The following is a 15,150-nucleotide window of genomic DNA, read 5'->3' as shown; positions in this document are numbered from 1 at the left end:
ACTCTACAGAGTAGACATTTATACATATTTGTTGAATTGAAAATAGATCACAATTGCTACCTGTATCTTCTGACATTTGACAATTATTCTTTAGAGCTCGTTAAGGATTCAGACTGACTTAAAAGGTGTATAAATTTATTTTAAACTAAGACTATTAATTAATCTGGTCATCTATTATCAAAAAAGGACCCATGCAAGCAAATGATTCTACTAGATTCTATAACTTTTGAAAGCTGGGATCATATCTAATTCAGACTATTTAAACCACAAGTAGGTCACAGTTTACAAAAGAGGAATACTCAAAAAATAACATCTAATATCTAAAACTTAGGTGCTTGGACAATGTGAAGGTTTCAAAATCTACATTAAATTCACATTTTTTATTTAGAGTAAACTAAACTATCATTTGCTCTAATAGTTAAAAATGGAACAATTCTGGCAATGATGGACAAAACAAACTGGAAAAAATTCTTTAGCCTAATGTAACTTCACTGCCTGGCAGGTCCTGTTACTGAGCAGCCAAGTAGTCAAAGGTATTTTAGGATCAAACAAGGCCCTTCTAAAGTTTCCAGTGCCAGCAGTTTAGTATGTTACCACTGAAGGAATGACAGGAAATGAATCAACAAACCTCAGGCACATGCTTGGCCTGAAGAGATCGTTATATCAAGAAGCAAAGATCTGAAAACAAAATCCCAGGGTAATTTAATTACGGCCTGGAATCTGCTGACTGTCCCAATGGTTGAACTGTGTTTGAACACTACCCAAACTGTCTGAAACAAGAGACCACCCTAAGATTTTTGTACCATTCACATCATGTAAGCAAAGAGAAACTATAGGAAATTATTTCCAGAATCTTGGGATACCCTCCATGTACTTATCAACTAAGAAAATTTAAAAGGCTTAAAACATCAAAATCTCTAATATTTGTAAATATTGCAAGGTTTTACTAGTAAAATTCATTTTCTATTAGAATGCTATAGTCAGCTAGGGTAAAAGAGTAAGTGCTCCTTAAGTTTTAATTACTGTCCAAAATAGTAAATCAAATTATAATCTTGATTACATTTAAATGACTTTGCTAAATGTTTTCCTCTTCTCCTTGATATTCTCTTCCCTCTAGATTTTCATGACACTGCCCTTTCCTGGTTCTCCTTTTTCTTGTCTGACTGTTCCTTCTTCGTCTCCTTTGCTGAATCTTCATCCAGGTCACATTCAGTAACTATGGCTTCCCCCAGAACTTCCTCTCAAGCTGGGTCCCCTTCTCTTTTCCATCTATCCTATTTCAGCTTTTCCTTTCATCTCCCAAAGATTCAACTAATTCTCTAATTCAGATTTATTTGTTGAGTCCTAATATGACCTTACATCTCCAACTGGATGTCCTAGAGTCATCTCAATGTCCAAAGACATCATTATATCCAAAACTGAACTCATTTACTTTCTCCCCAAACCCTCCCCTCTTCCTAGCTTCCCTTTTCTTATTGAGGGTACAACCATTCTCTCAGTTACTCAGGCTCACAACTTAGGTGTCATCTTCACTACTTCTCAACTCCAATATTCAAATCAGTTGCCAAGTTCTGAAGTTTCTGTCTTTGTAATATTTCTCTAATATGTCCCGTTCTCTCCTCTTATATTTCCAAAACCATGTTGTAGGCCCTCACCTCAATATTGGACTATTGCATGTGTTTCAGAGGTGGAGGTGTCTGCCTTCCTCAAGATTCTCCCCACTCCAATCCATCCACAAACTGATCTTCCTAAATTGCAAGTCTGAACACTATTTCCATTCCCCTTCCCCACTTAATCAGCTCCAGTGATTCCCTCCTGCCTCCAGATTAAATATAAAACCCTCTATTTAGCATATAAAGCCCTTCATAACCTAGCTGCCTCCTACCCTTCCTTCTTATACTTTTCACCCTAGGCCAATCCCCAACATACTATTTGATCCAGTGACACTGCCCTTTCTGCTGTTGCTCAATTTAGAATGCTCTATCTCTTCCAATGTGGAGCATTTTCACTGGCTATCAATATCCCATATTTGGAATTCTCTTCTTCCTCATCTCCACTGTTGAACTTCTCTGGCTTCTTTCAAATCTCAGCTAAAATCCTACCTTCTGCAAGAGGCCTTTCCTTATCTCCCTTACTGTGGGGGCCTTTCCTCTCATCTGCTGTTTAGTCTGGATAGGTCTTCTTTGCACAGAACTGTTGGCATATTGTCTTCCACAATGGACTGTGAGCTCCATGAGAACAGAGACTGTTCTTTGCCTTCCTTTGTATGCTCAACATAAGCAGTAACTGGCACACAGTTAATAAACGTTAGTTGACTGGCTGCCTATCATATTGGAGAAAAACTTTTAAATATAGCAACATATTGAGTTTGCTTAGCCTAACTAAAGATGGGAGAGACTCATCATTAGTAGACGCAACATTTGTTGATGAATTATCTGGCTACTGAAATCCATGCAACAAAGAAAAATACTAAACGTCCTAGTTCTAATGGGGCCCGGCCTCTTTCTGTTTCTGTGATAATGGTGGCAGGACTAAAATGAGGAAGAGGTGTTGCTAAGAATATTTTTATATCAACTATAAATCTGAACTTGGCTTTTGGCTCTCTAAATGAAAAGATTATTGTCAGATGATCAACAAATTAACAATTGAACCTAATACTAGAGGAGCTAAATCATAGAAATTCACAGATTATCACTATAAGCAAAACCCCCCAAAAGAAGTAAATGTCAGTTAAATGGTATTCTTTCTATGAATCTCCCTCAGCAAAAGGAGAGAGTAAGTTTTGGCATATGCCCCCAAGGCAACAAGACATTCAGTATGTAGCCTCTTGCATCTGTGGTGCTTAAACATATTTACAAAAAGAGCACCACATAAATAATTGCAGTTATGCTCAATACTAGATGAAGTAGAGAATTTGTTTGCTTTTTTTTGGCTTGTTTTTGGCTTTTCTGGCAAGGCAATGGGATTAACTGACTTGCCCAAGGTCACACAACTAGGTAATTCTTAAGTGTCTGAGGCCAGATTTGAAGTCAGGTCTTCCTGACTCCAAGGCCAGTTCTTTATCCACTGTGCCTATTAGTTGCCTGAGGTCAAGAATTTCTAAAAAGAACTCAGTAAGACCCTCCAAATTAAATTAACATACACTGGGATATCCAATAATTCAATGTAAAGTAGGAATGGGTGAAGATGGTAAAAGTTTTATCAGAAAACAGGAGTCAAGAGGAATGAGAGATGGCTCCCCCCCTCCCTTTTTTTAATTCCTCTTTCACAACATGACTAATATGGAAATATGTTTAACACAATTGTACATGAACAATTTTACCAGATTGTTTACTGCCATGGGGAGAGGGGAGGGAAGGGAAGATGGTAGAAAAATGCAGTACTCATATAAACTTGCAAATGGATGAATGTTGAACACTACCTTTGCATGTAATTTAAAAAAATAAAAAGAAAGAAGAAAAAAAGAAAGAATAAGAGACTAAATGGATGACATCATGAATATTTTCTTCGAGAAAATAATCTGTAGGCCCTGGGTATTATTACTGACAATTTTTTTAAATCACACAAAAATTAAGTTGATTATATTTTTAAAAATAGCAAAAAAATTCTTTTTTTGACATGGGAATCACTGACAAAACTAAGACAAAATTAGTAAAGAGCTAGTAGGAGAGTTAGGAAATCATATGGAATACAATTGAATCAACTTAATACTAAGCTACTTAAACAAGCAAATGGTAATGAAACTGGATGATGGATAATAGAAAGAGCATAGACAATAATTTTAACAATTTATACAGAGTCTAAAAGATGTAAATCAAATGCCACCTAAAAAGGAGACTAAAGAAACCCAAGAAGCACCTTACTCAGGAAACACTTGCCAAATGTAGTGAGCTTATCTATTACTATAACTATCTGGCACAGAAAATTCAAATAGATGAGTCTAAGAATTCAATAGAAAGAAGAGACTGACTTCAGGAAACTGTAAAGCTCCTTAAATGATCTAAAAACAAACATTTTGTTACCAATATCAGTGTTGTATATCTCTGAGATATGGAATTTACATACAAACTAAATAGACAAGATGAAGAAAGAAGTACTAGTGGTTGGGGATGGGGGAGAAAGAAATGACGTCAGAAAAGAACTCACAGAGAAGGTTAACAATGGAATTGAGATGAATATAAGGAATTCAAAGAGATAGAGGGGAAGAGAGGGTACATTTCAGGCATGGAAATACCTATTCAAAAGAAGAGACCAGAAATAGGAGTATGGTCTGTGAAATACAGCCAGAAAGCCATTTTAGTTTGTCTAAAGTGAGAAAAGTTTGTAAATCCTAGAGATAATATGGAATTATTATTGTTTATTGAATAGAGGATTGACATGGCCATATCTATGCTTTAGGAATATTATTTTGATAGGGATGTGGGGGATGAATTTGAATGGGGGAAAGACTAGAAGAAGGAGGTCTACCACAGTAGTCCAGGCTGCTTGAATTAAGGTAGTGAAGAGGTGAATGGAGACAGATATGAAAGGTGGGATGGTAAAAATCAATATAACTCAGCAACTTATATGTAGGTTATAAGCCTACATAACTGGAAGAGGAAGGGGTGCCTTCACAGAAATAGAAAAATTAGAATAAATTTAAGTTTTTGAAAGTGGTGGTAGGGAAGATATGAGTTCTGTTTTGGACATGTTGACTATGCCATGCTTATGATAGTCCAGTTTGAAATATCCAATAGGCAGCTAGGAACACAGAACTAAAGATAGAGACTAAAGCTGGTTGTTTAGATCTGAGAATCATCTGCACAGATGTGTTCATAATTACTATGGGAGTTAATAAAGTCACCAAGAAAGAATGTGTAGAGAGAAAGGAAGAAAACTGAGGCTTGAGTTTGGGGATAAACTCAGTAAGGGGACAAGACATGAAAATGACCCAGCAAAAGGAGATGCATCAAAAACAGTCAAGAAAGATAGGAAGAGAACCAAAAGAGAGTAATGTCATAAAACCCCAAAGAACAGAGAGTATCAAGAAGGAGCAGTTGATCAATTCTGTTAAATGCTGCAAAAAGGTCAAGGATAAAGACTGAGGAAAAGGCCATCATATTTGGCAATTAAGAGATCACTGGTAACTTTGGAGAGGGCTGTTTTATTTGAGAAATGAGGTCAACAGCTAGATTGCAAGTTGTTGAGAAATATGTAAGAGTAAGCAACAAGTATAGACTTGTTTGATTTTTTCTAATAAGACTGTGTTTAAGAGGAAAAAATATAAGACAGTATCTTGAGGCTACTACAAGGTTAGTAAGTATTTAAAAGATGAGTGTAATAGATGTTGAGAGAATAAAAAAAGAAAAAATACAATGGGGTAACATTAGTGACAATGTCTTCTGGATCAGCCTTAAATCAGGTCTTAGAGAAAATCTATTATTTGGATTGATTTCAGGATAGGGAAAAAGCATAAACAAAAGCACAGAGGTGAAAATGAGCAAAGAAGTTTTAGCATGTCTCACTGAAATATTCTTCCCCCACAGTTTCAACAATCACCTTTATAAAACAATTAATAATAGCAACTTATATAACATTTTATGGTTTACAAAATGCTTTTTTAAAAATAATTCATGAGATAGAAAATACCAGTATTATTATTATTATTATCATCATTTTACAGTTGAAGAAATTGAGACTCAGAAAGAATAATGAATCATAAAATCTAAAGAGAGACTTTATAAAGGGGGATCTTAAAATCCAATCAGTCCAAATCAAAGATGAAAAAATTTCCTTTGCAATTCTCTCAACAAGTAGTCATTCAATTTATGCATGGGGATCCTACTACTTCCCTAGGCATCCTTCTCTAGTTTCAAAAAATAGCTCTAATAGTTAGGAAAATTTTCCTTACATTATACCTAAATCTGCCCCTGGAATTTCTATCCACTGTTCATGGTATAGTCCTTTGGGTCAAAAAAAGCAAATCCAGTCCCTCTTCCAAGTGACAAATTGTTGAAGATTTCAAGACAGCTATCCCTGACCCCCTACTAAATCTCCTCTCTAAAAGATTTGAGAAAGTAGATCAAGGACCCCACACCTGTCAGTTGCAAAAGTCACAAGAATCTGAGAAATGGGGGGCGGCTAAGTGGCACAGTGGATAGAGCACTGGCCTTGGAGTCAGGAGTACCTGAGTTCAAATCCGGCCTCAGACACTTAATAATTACCTAGCCGTGTGGCCTTGGGCAAGCCACTTAACCCCATTGCCTTGAAAAATCTAAAAACAAAACAAAACAAAAGAATCTAAGAAATGGATCAGAGGTTCTGAACCTATCTTTCAGGATGGACTTAGGTGCTGACTCTAGAACATAACTTGTTCATGATTATATAGCCAGCATTTTAGCTGGAACTCAAAACTTAAGTCAACAAGCATTTATTAAGTACTTACTATTGGCCAGTCACTGAGGTAGTAATCAGAATAATTGACGTTTATGTAATACTTCCTCTGCAGCAGCACTGGACTAGGTGTTTTCCAAATAGGATCTCATTTGATAGTCACAATAACCCTATTAATCCCATTTTACAAATGAAGAAACTTTAACAAACAGAGATTAAGTGACTTGTCCAAGACACTTTGAATAGTCAGTAGCTCAGGTTGGATTTAAGCTTGGTCTTCCCTCCTCCAGGCCTGGAGGAGGGAAGGATACTTCATGCCCCTTAGCTGCTAGTTAGTAAGGTTACCTTTAGGAAAGTGCTGGAGATCCAAAGAAAGATACAACATTGTTCCTGTTCTCTAGGCTCCAGTCCACATTCTAACAATCGGACAGACAAGATCAAATGACTATGTACATATAGGATACATCATGATGATGTTTGTCCTTCATTCTTATATCACCTTTTTTTTTTTGTATTTGCAAGGCAGTGGGGTTAAGTGACTTGTGGTCACACAGCTAGGTAATTATTATGTGTTTGAGTCTGGATTTGAACTTGGGTTGTCCTGACTTCCAATATTCTATCCACTGTGCCACTAAGCTGTCCCTGCCCTTCATTCTTGAAGAAGACCATGACATCAGGGAGGTGATGCCATGACAAGCACATGAACTGGATTTTAGTGGGGTGATGATGTGCTAAGTCACCAGCCACACTTTTTCCTCCAGAGTCATCTGGGTCCAGTGGCCAGATATGAATTGGCATGACTGGAGATGGCTCTGGATGTGAGGCAATCATGGAAGGTGGGATTTGAGTTGAGTCTTGAAGTAAACCAGGGAAGACAGAAACAAAGTAAAGAAGAAAGTTAGCTACTGAGGAGCTAGTGAAAAGGCACAGAATCTGAGACATGAAAGAGTCTGTGGAAGGAGGCCAGTGTAGTCAGATCACAGGGTTCTGGAAGTTAATTTTTAATTCCCAACACAGGAGTTTATAGTTGATACTGGAAGTAATACAGGGAACCATTAGAGTTTACTGAGTTGGGGGAGGGAGAGCCAATATGGTCAGACCTGTACTTTAGGAAAATCACTTTGACCGCCAAGACCAGTGTTCCATTACATCTTGGCTACTAAATATGTATTTCTAGCACAAAATTCTCTCCTAAGCTTCTGTTGGACACTTATCCTTGGATATCTCACTGGCACCTCAAATATAACATACAAGCTCTAATGCACTCCTTTCCTTGATTTGATTTCCCTGTTTCTGTAAATGATTCAATAATTCTCCCCATTGACAGGATTCAAAAACTTTAGTAGAGTCTTCAAGAAAGGCTGGGAAATTCATCAGCTGATAGCTAACCTAGTGATTCAGTTTTATGAATTTATCTCAAATTTCCTTGGAAAATATATATATAGTATGTCATCAGGCCCACATTCAAACCCTTTCAGGTCTGGTTGGCCCCGATGAGGCTGGTTCTCCACTGGCATGGCCAGCAAATCTCCACTACCATGATGGAGTTGCATGTCAAACAAAATATACCACTTACTGTTCTTCAAATATACTTTATCCTTGCTAGTCTTACTGTCTTTGATAATCATATTACCACCAACTACTAAAATCCTACTCATTCTTCAAAGTCAAATTCAAATGCTATCTTCTCTGTAAAGCTTCCCCAGACTCCAAGCCCCTTCAAAAATGTTTTCTCCTTCCTCATAGTGTCATCACAGGTTACTCTCTTGTGGCACCTATCTCATATTGACTTGCCCTATAGTTTCTTTTTTATTTTTTTGTTTTTTTTTCTTTTAGGTTTTTGCAAGGCAGATGGGGTTAAGTGGCTTGCCCAAGGCCACACAGCTAGGTAACTAATAAGTGTCTGAGACCAGATTTGAACCCAGGTACTCCTGACTCCAGGGCCAGTGCTTTATCCACTGCGCCACCTAGCCGCTCCATGTTTCTAGCATAATCAAAGGATAGACACAGACAGTTCTCAAAAAACTATATATCAATTATTTATCAAAAACAAGCTTATCAATTATCTTATTTAAAAAATGCTCCAAATCACTGTTAAGTTGCAATAAGTTTAATGCAACTTAAAACAACTCTGAATGGCTATTAGATTGGCAAAGATGACAAAAAAAGGAAAATGCAAATTGTATGAACTGTGGGAGGTCAAACATCCAGGTGGCACATCAAACAGAGGGCTGAACCTGGAATCAGAAAGACCCAAGTTCAAATCTAGTCTCAGACATTTACTGGCTATGTGACCATGGAAAAATCATTCAATCCCTATTTGCCTCAGTTTCCTCAATTAAAACATAGAAATAGAAAAAAGATAATAGTACCTCCCTCACAGAGTTGTGAGGATCAAATGAGATATCTATAAAAAGTGCATAGCATTGTGCCTGGAACACAGTCTGGCATTACATAAATGTTTATTCCATTCTATTCCTGTATCACAAAGAAAAATCAGGAGGAAACTCAATTGTAAAGGCTATATATAAGTAGAACAACCTATTCAGGAATAAATGAAGTCCTGGAAAAAGATAGTCAATGCTGTGTCCAGGCAATTCCATTATAACAAAAATGACAATAATATATCTAACATGTGAATTTCATGCTATATCAAAATATATAGTAGATATTTATAAAACTAGAAAAAATAAGAAAATTCAAAGAAAGAAACAAAAAGTAAAACATTTCTATAGAAAAAAAGAGAAAAAGAAAGACATAATGTATTCCAAGAATCACCAGATCTCAAAATTATGTGGGTCTGTCAGTCAATAAGCATTTATTTGTGTGACAGTACTATGCTGGGGGTGGTGGAATACAAAGAAGGGCATTAAACAATTCCTACTCTCAATGAGTTCACCTTCCAGTGAGGGAGACATCACATAAAAAAAAAAAAAGCTGAAAAGCAGGCGTGAGAGGTTATCCCAAGGGGATGAGAGAATGGTTGTGGGATCAGGTCAAAATGAAGTCTTAACAGTCCCAACAGGAAATGATTTGGTGAAGTAATAATTTCTTAGCTAACTTCATCTTGCAGAATGCCAAGTTCCTGGAGAGGATAATGAACAGAAAGGCATCCAGGTGAGATGGATAGAGATATACACACACATATGTGCACTCATGCATATATTCATGTACATATATGTATCTCAAATCCATTTAATATATTAATATATAAATATAAAATGAGTACATGAATAAAGGATGGCTAGTACTACTAAATTTCAAATTATCTTGTTTATTCTTCATTCTCAAGGAGGAAAAATGACAACATAGGGTGATATCTTAACTTGTCCATGAACTGGAGTTGCACAAAACTCTCAATTCATTCTCTCTTCCAGAACTATCAAAGTTCAGTAACAGGATAAAAATCAAGACAACTGCTCAACACTGCCTATAGTGAAATGGTAGGAGAAAAATACTTTCTAAATATAAACTATTCCTTTATAAAGGTTCATATCACTTTTTAAAAAAATGCTTCAAGTTTTCTTTTGGTAAAGCAGATCCTTCTTTTAGTATTTAAATGTCAGGGTCATAATACAAATATTACATGAAAAAATAAATTTTATAAATACATTAATACCCAATGTAGTTTGATTCATATAAAAGAATGTAACCCAAACCCACACCAAAAGGTCACATCAAAAAACACCATCTCTAGCACCCTATTTCCAATGTAATTACATCTTACATAGCTAGTTACTTCTTTTTTAGTAAGTTTTGAGATAAAAAAAGTAAAAACAGTCTCTGTGCTATATATAAAACATCTAAGAAAATACTCTTAAAAAAGACAGCAAAAGGACATTTTTTTATTGAATCCTTCCCCTTGGTTAAAAGCTTGTAAGAACAGAAGATTCAAGTCATCCTATTAAATGTTAGAACTTGAGAAATTTATCATTTCATAAGTATTTATTATGAGAAATCTTTCTATTCCAGAAGACATCTGAGACAAAAACTAAGTTTTCATCACATATCAGCATCATATCAGTTTCAAAGGTAATGGGTCCCCAGTTATAATAAATATAGCAACTATACAGTGTTTAAGGGATAAAAAAAAATCTATTAAAGCACATTCAAGAAGGAAATTAACCTTAAAAAAGAATAACTTCTAACAAAAGAAATAAGTGAGGAGATGAATGCTGGATATGCTATATTTCCTGAAAGTCAAATGATATACTTACAACCAAAGTTGAAAATTTATTATTAAACTTTTAAAAGTGTACAGAAGTGAAAAAGCAAAATGGGTAATGCTTCTTTGAGTCAGAGGCAAGGGTATAAGTCTGCCCTCTAGACATATGACCTTACATAGATCACTTGTAACTCTTTGAACCTCAATCTCTAATCTATAAAATGCATCTAAGTGCCTTTTTTAATTTAAAAAATTTCGACTTTTGAATTTATCTAACTTCTTGAACAAAGTATATACAATCTAACTGGCCACGTCTCACTTCAAAGACTACAAATATAACAACTTGAAACCATGACTTTTTTCTCTCCCTCCAATAGGGAGGGAGTGTTTCCAGTATTTAATGACATAATCTCTGCAACAAAGATTAAAAATCCTGGCTAGTGAAATGTGATTTATATCCGTAAAGAAAGATTGGTAATATTGGTAAATTTTATTGTATAACAGTTCTTTGAAAATTCATGAACATGCATGGTTTACAAGCTAACTATTCATAAAAGCATCTGGTTAATGGTATACTAATCAAACAATATTGTTCAGAACACTTTTCATGCAAAAAATAAAAATAAAAGGAAAGGAGCTTACCAAAGATCTCTCCATTTTTGGCATATTCAGTGACAAGGTACAACATGCTTTTGGTCTCCATCACCTATTTAATAGAGAATTTCATATTAGTTCAATAGGAAGGCAAGAGAAATGATGGCATCAAATTCTTTGTGATTTCCCAATTAAAGTTACTTTTTAAAAAAGTTATAAGTAGAAAAGCTGACTATGATGAAGCACATGATCATTTTGACATGTTACATAATTTAGAAGACCCCACATGCCAGACAGAAGTCCTTAATGTCTATTTTGTAGTACATTCTCTTATTGACTTAATGAGAAAAGGCATAAGCAATACTGAACTGGAACAACTTATTGTCTGTTAGTTTTCCACTAACAAAAGCCATCATGGTAGATCCCAAGGGAAAAGTGCAAGAAAACAGTAAAATGGTTAGTCTAGCTAGGAAGGAAAATTTTGTCTTGGTATCCTGCATATCTAGAAGAGTGTTTGATACATAGTGGGCAATTGATAAATGGCTACCAATTGAACAGTGTGTTTTGATATTGCTTTGATACCTGTCCAGTATGTAATTCAAAGAGGTTGCCCTGAATTATAACTTCTTGTCTGTAATCCTGCTGCTTGTGTTTTTATCAACTGTTTTATTTTCATTTAGAAAAGTAACAATAAAAATTTGGTTTCCAGAATTCTTCCTATTTAGAAAGATGACTTGTATGTATTTATGATGTAAAACACATGCTGTTTACCACTACTCGTTCTTTTATTCTGTTTATTACAAAGACTACAATTTTGTTGCTATCTGCTGAAAGGCTTAAAATTATTTTCCAGTAAAATGAAAGTCACTTTGGCCTAGTCCTCCCTCAATCAAATTGTAACAGTGGAAGAGGTACCTACAATTTAGGCCTAAAAGAGTCAGACACTAACAAAGACTGTAAGTTCTTCAGTTCAACTGAGATAAAATTATATGTGTGACTCACTGGTAATGTCTGTCCTTACTTTGGCCTTTAGTTTCACCACAATCTTGAAAGTATTTGAATAGTTGCTTGTAATTATCATCTTTAAAAATAGCCTAAGAAAAGCAAAGCTGCAGGAAGGTAATGCAGACAGTTTCAATTTATGACAGGATTATACTCTAAAATCTCATTCATAAGTTGGTGGTTTCGTCTTTGAAACACATTTTTCCAAAGAAACAATGCCCTGCCATCCCACAAAAACTTATTTAATTCATAATATACCTGAAGTATAGTATTATATCCTATAAACCCTTAATATTATGTACAATAAAGTTTATAGGAGGAAATTCATTCAGAGTACTAACTTGGGCTACCAGGAATGCTACACTGTCCTACCCTGTAATCAAACCCCAAAGATGAGATTGCAACTCTTAAAACTCATGGGTCAACACATGGTTTCCATGATGTGAGGTAGCAACAAGGACATTAGAAGAGAAAATAATAGAAAGAATGATGAGAGATGGTAGGCAAAGGTGAGGAACTGGGCATAAGTACCCCAAGAATATATGTCACTTGATGGACCTCCTTTCACTTTGTTTTTTTTTTTTTTTAAAGATGAAGGTTAGAGCAACAGCTTCTGACCAAGTTTCCTCTTCTCCCCTGGCTCAATAGGAAAAACAGTCCCATTCCCCCCCCCCCCCAAGTCATCTTGCTCCTAAAGCAAGCACATAATCCTTTTAAAGATTCTAAGAGTTTTCTTTTTTTTTAATTTTAATTTTTTTAGGTTTTTGCTAGGCAATGGGGTTAAGTGGCTTGCCCAAGGCCACACAACTAGGTAATTATTAAGTGTCTGAGGTAGGATTTGAACTCAGGTACTCCTGACTCGAGGGCTGGTGCTCTATCCACTATGCCACCTAGCCGTCCCCCTAAGAGGTTTTTAAAAAATGCAAAAACATTAAGTAAAAAGATCCCCTTTCCCTTTATCCTTCTTTGTTCTCTCCTCTACTTATTTCTTAAAGATTAAAAAAAAAATCTCAAAAAACCATCCACTCCAACCCATTTCTCAAAAAGAATCTTAATTACATCATACTCAACAAGTGATTATCCAGTTTCATAAAGACTTCTAACAAGGGAGAAAACCCATCATTTCCTAAGGCAGTTCATTCCATTTTTGAATGGCTTTTAGGAAATTTTCCTGTATATCAAAGACATTGCTGCTAACTGACTAGGGTTTGACTAGAGTCAAACATAGAAAGTTCACATTCTGTCTTCATAACAATATCCCTTCAAAATATTTAAGATATCTTTATCTTCAAGCAATACCATGATATTCCATGTCCTCTTTCTCCAGTCGATATAACCTTATACATTTTCTTCAACTAATCCTAACTGAGCCTGAGCCCTTTACTATTCTAACTGTCATTCTTTGGACATTCTCCAGTTTATCAATAGTAGATGATCAGAAAAGTTAGAAATAACTTTCTACTTTACAAGAGTAGATCTTTTTAAGACTTAAAGAACTAAAATAAGTTTCACCTATAACTCAAACAGAATGAGTGAATGAGTGAATCTCCTGGAACTGAATGAGGGAAGCTTCTTGAACATAGCAGGAGATCATTGGTTTGGACTTTCTTTGGATGAGTGTGGACCTTCTTTTCTCTTTGAATTTGGATGAATTGGATATTTTCTGTTATCACAGCTGGTTCTACCACTTATTAATCAAGTATAAGTTATGTTAGATTTCTATGACTCAGTTTTCTCATGTATAAAAAAATGGGGTTGAACTACATTATCTTTTAGGTCTTCTACAGCCTGACATTACATGATTTTTATAATGCATTTTTGTAGATATAGAATATACAATATTTTAGGGGGCATAATACCTTCTCTTTCATTCTAAAGTATAAAGTATCAACATATTATTATACATAGATGATGAACAATTTTCAAATACAAAAAGTCCAAATATCAATGATTAAAAATGTGAAAGTGTTATGTTATATAATGTCATCTTTTGACACTAAAGTATGAATTTTCTTTAAAAAAAGCATTATTTTCCTTTGTAACATACATCTTGGTGATATCTTTTAAAAGAAAATAAAAGCCTTAGCCATTTCCAGATTTTATACAAAATAAATATTGAATTCACATATCATATACCATATAAACTTTAAAACTATCAAAGTTCAATGATGCTGACAAAATAAATTTCACACTACATACATCATTATCAAAATGTTTTGTGAGGCTGCCACATTCATAAATGGTTAAATATGATAACTAAAAATACCTTCAAGTCTAATTAAAAAATACACTCAGGTTCAATGTGGAGGTAGAAGAACATCAGTGTTTTTTCACTCTCTCAATATTTTCCATTTAGAGATAATCCTAATTCAATATCAAACCCTCTCAGCTAAATGGCAAAGTTTAAATTATTTATCTTTTGCAGTTGGGAAAACTTACAGATTAATTTTGTAATAAAAAATTACAAACTAGAAGAGCTGAAACTGGAAGGCTTAAATCATACCTGGTAGAGTTTTATTATGTGAGGGTGGTCTAACATTTTCATTATTTGAACTTCTCTGTAGATTTTCTCTAGATTCACTGCATCCAGCTGAGATTTATCTATGATTTTTATTGCCACCTGAATCACAAAATAAAAAAGAGTCAGTTTACAAAAGTTAACTTTTACACAACTACAAATGGAATATCTGAAACTTCATTAAGTATCACAGTTAGCTATTTTCATTTTGATATTTACCAGCAAATTTATTATTCAAAAAATACGATATATCTAGTTTGGGTTTGGAAATGTCACTGCCATTTTGTGAATATCATGCTGTATTAATTTCAAAACAGTTTCTCTTCTAATACCAATAAGTTCACAAACATAACACTTATTTACTAGATTTACAAACACAACAAAAATAAAATTTTCAGTGCTTTACATAAAATCATAAACAAACAATTGTCACTTATAAGTAAGATGAGGGCCAATTTATGAGGAATCCAGCATGTAATTTTAAAGGGGCCAAGCTCTC

The 15,150-nt window shown here is 34.8% G+C and overlaps 1 protein-coding gene across 2 annotated transcripts in view; it reads right to left on the bottom strand.

Moving 5' to 3' along the window:
• Positions 1-15,150, bottom strand: part of SIK2 (salt inducible kinase 2) — a 168,248-nt gene that overhangs the window by 122,122 nt on the left and 30,976 nt on the right. For both annotated transcript variants that reach the window (XM_074216651.1, XM_074216652.1), the window contains exons 2-3: positions 14,637-14,753; positions 11,180-11,243 (exon numbers count right to left, since the gene is read on the bottom strand). In XM_074216651.1, coding sequence (XP_074072752.1) covers positions 11,180-11,243; positions 14,637-14,753 — 181 coding nt within the window. The remainder of the gene's footprint in view (positions 1-11,179; positions 11,244-14,636; positions 14,754-15,150) is intronic.

This window comes from Macrotis lagotis, chromosome 1 (assembly GCF_037893015.1).
Source record: "Macrotis lagotis isolate mMagLag1 chromosome 1, bilby.v1.9.chrom.fasta, whole genome shotgun sequence".
NCBI classification, from domain to species: Eukaryota; Metazoa; Chordata; class Mammalia; order Peramelemorphia; family Peramelidae; genus Macrotis; species Macrotis lagotis.
This window is presented reverse-complemented; position numbering and strand designations above follow the sequence as displayed.